Source organism: Cyprinodon variegatus, unplaced genomic scaffold (assembly GCF_000732505.1).
Source record: "Cyprinodon variegatus isolate N-32 unplaced genomic scaffold, C_variegatus-1.0 Scaffold2562, whole genome shotgun sequence".
In the NCBI taxonomy this organism is placed as follows: domain Eukaryota; kingdom Metazoa; phylum Chordata; class Actinopteri; order Cyprinodontiformes; family Cyprinodontidae; genus Cyprinodon; species Cyprinodon variegatus.
Window position 1 is genome coordinate 8363 of NW_015153015.1, and position 3176 is coordinate 11538.

General features: G+C 43.5%; 1 protein-coding gene across 1 annotated transcript in view; it reads right to left on the reverse strand.

Moving 5' to 3' along the window:
- Nucleotides 1–3176, reverse strand: part of LOC107080947 (proteasome subunit beta type-7-like) — a 12902-nt gene that overhangs the window by 7147 nt on the left and 2579 nt on the right. Inside the window, exon 4 of the mRNA XM_015369158.1 lies at nucleotides 2881–3021. Coding sequence (XP_015224644.1) covers nucleotides 2881–3021 — 141 coding nt within the window. The remainder of the gene's footprint in view (nucleotides 1–2880; nucleotides 3022–3176) is intronic.

Consider the following 3176-nt stretch of genomic DNA (forward strand, 5'->3'; position numbering starts at 1 on the left):
CTTCTCCCCCCTGGAAGGATTCTCTGAGCACCAAACTGAGCTGAGGATTCAAGTTTGTGGTTTGGATCAACTTTTCCCCTCAAGGATTGTTTTGGGCTTCTCTCTGAGCAGGGGATTCATCTCCACTATAACCCGTTCAAGTGGCAGTCAGCTTCTCCGTTCACCAAGAATAACCGCAATCTGGGTAACCCTTGTCCGCCCTCCTATGAACAAGTCATTCACTGGAACAACCCACACCGACTGGATTCAATAAGAGACACCTTTTTCTGGAAATGTGAGTCTGCAACCTAGTTCCTCTTCTTCAAGTCAAAGACACTAATTTCCCACTAAGCCTGAACTAACCGCAGTATCTTCCCCTTCACTTTCCAGTTCCGGTTCAACAGTGTTCAGAGCAGCACTGGACTCATCTCATTCACTCTAAATAAAAACCTGTTAAACTTTTCCCTGGCCTCTCTGTTTGGTATTCTGCATGTGGGTCAGAGCTTTAGATAAAATCATGACATCAGGAAGTCCATAATTCACTTAGATTCCATTATATTTTATTGTTCTTTCTACCGTATATACACCTCCTGTGCAGCTGGATACTCTTCATTCCTTTGGTTTAGAATTAACGGACCAGAAAAGGCCAAGCAGTGGGGAATACATTTCAAGATCTATTTAAGCATCCAAATGTTAACGGTAAAACCAAACATTTAGTGTGAGAACAAAGCCAAGGAGCTTCCATGGAGGGAAATGAAGGTAAGTCTGACCGTTAGAGGAGCTTTGCTGAACAACCGTTCATTTTCTGTTCCACATCTTATTTCCGTAGTAGGTAGATCTCACATAGAGACACTGACTGTTCTTTCTTTGGACCAAATGAAGACCCATTAAACCAGAGTCCCCTGGATCCCCACATACCAGCTACAGGTGGAGGGACCCATACTTCTGTATTCAGACAATAAAATGGCATTTAAAATGGCAGAGCTGAAGAATATAGAATGATGCAGCCTGATAAAATGGATGATTGCTTCTAAGGTCATTTAGTGGGTGGTTGGAAAAAATTTAGATTTCTCTTATTTCACGTAGGTTGATTTATGCTACTTACTCATTGAAAACACTGTTTCACTCAGTCAGTTTCACCTGCAAGCCCACACGATGCCTGAGTGAGGGTCTTTGTAGACATAGATTTTTCCCATAACAAGCTAGATTCTTTCTCAAGGTTTATTTATAACATGTTACTGTTTAACCAAAGTGTCTGTAATTTGCTTTGACTCTGACTACTTTCCAATGTTGTAAGTAAGGAGGAACGAACGCTGCTCAGATCAGAACAGGGCTGATTACCGTTCAATAACGGCCGTATGATGAACTGATCTCTATTTGCAAAGATGTAAAAAAGTGCAGAATGAGTGAAATCTATTAATCTTTGTTTATTTAACTGGGGTGAATAGTTGAATACTTTTTCCCCACTACAACTGATAAACTGGGTTTGGATAACAGCTGACTGATGGAACTAAACTCCTACGTCAGTCTGGAGGAAAATTAGTTCCTACCTGAGAGAAGGTTAGAGAGTGGAGAGAAATGGACAATGAGGTATTTTCTTCTAAATCACTTCAATCTGACAAACGGTTGTTGCATGAAGCCCAATGTGTGAATGAAAAGTGTCTGCTTTGGCTGATCTGCTGCTTAATGTGAGGCAGGAAGCTTCCTTTTTGAGGAGTTTAGTTTGTTTCAGCAGAGAAAGGTTCTAAGCCCCTAAAGTCACAGCTGTGATGTAAAAGTGGACATTGTTTATGCATTTGGGTGAAAGTGTGTAAATTACAGGTCTTTGTCTTCTGTGGAATGGTCACGTTAAGGAGCCTATAGGCTCTGTCTTTATAGGTGCCCCAAAGAAATGAACCAAGCACTGGTTTTACTGGTGCTGTACTGGTGATAATCTACCTGCCTGCTGAGCTGAGTCTCACTTTAGGTGGGCATCCAGGTCCTGGTAGGTCCGGGTTTTGTCTTGTCTTTTAGATGGAACCAAAAACGAAAGTTTTCTCCAGTTTTAGAAGCTAACTGGGCTTTAAATGGAACCAGAACCTTCTCCTGGACCCATCTGCTGGGCTCCTTCTCTGTTCTCAGAGACCAGAAACAGAATGGCTGCATTTCAATGGAGACTGCAGAACTCAGGGAAGAATCATTTTACTGAGGGATTTTTTCAGGGTATTGCATAAAACAAAATGTTTGGCACAGCTCTCAGGCTATTAGTAGAGTTACGTTTTAAAATGTTCCAATAAACAAATTATTAAAATCTCAGAGAGAAAAACTGAGGTTTACGATGTTAAAGTGGCAAAATAAGAGAAAGCTTAGAGGATATGAATACATTTTTGTGGAATGAAATAAGGCGTTTTGACCACATCCCTCAGATGAGCTCAGAGATGCCATGAAGTAAAAGCATTGGCGTTAGCATCAAAGAGCTTCTCGCTGCTACGCTTAATTTAATCCAACTGGTATCAGTGTCTCATGTCCCAGTTCTACTCCTGGATTGTTTGTCTTTTAGATAATTACTGGCCTGCTGCCAGGAGGTCTTCCAGGACCGGGTCCATCCAGACGTCTAAACTGAGGTGGCCAGCATCAGGACCCGCTGAGTTCAGCCCAACCATTATGAACAGATGCTCATATTCATGCTATGATGTAGATAAACAAACCGTCATCAGGCCCCTTTGATTTATGATATCTGAGATGCTGTGTATGGGACACCAGCACCGGAGGCCGAGGGACATTACAGGAAGCTAACCCGCCAGTCGACTAGGATCTGCAGTTGGACAATATTTTTCCTCTGAGCAGATCCGCTATGATACCCCTGCCCTTCTGACTCTTAAACTTCATCGCTGGTTCCAGTTTCTGCAAGGAGGAACTCACCTGAACAGCATTTGCTTCAGCTGTCTGGTCACCATGGCAACCATGGGGGGGCGGCCGGTGTTGAGCATGTGCAGCTCCACATTGGACGCCATGATCTGCGTGGCCATCTCCGCATCCGCAGCCACGCCGGCTCCACAGCAGCTGGAGAGAAAGATGAGGAGATGAGATGAGGAGCTGAAGCTCAGCTCTGCAGGGACTACTGATATGGTAGCTACCAAGATTAGGAAGAAGGAAGGAAGGAGGGGGGTTAATAGGTATGCTGGTGAAGATTCTCAGTCATCCAGGACATACCGTAA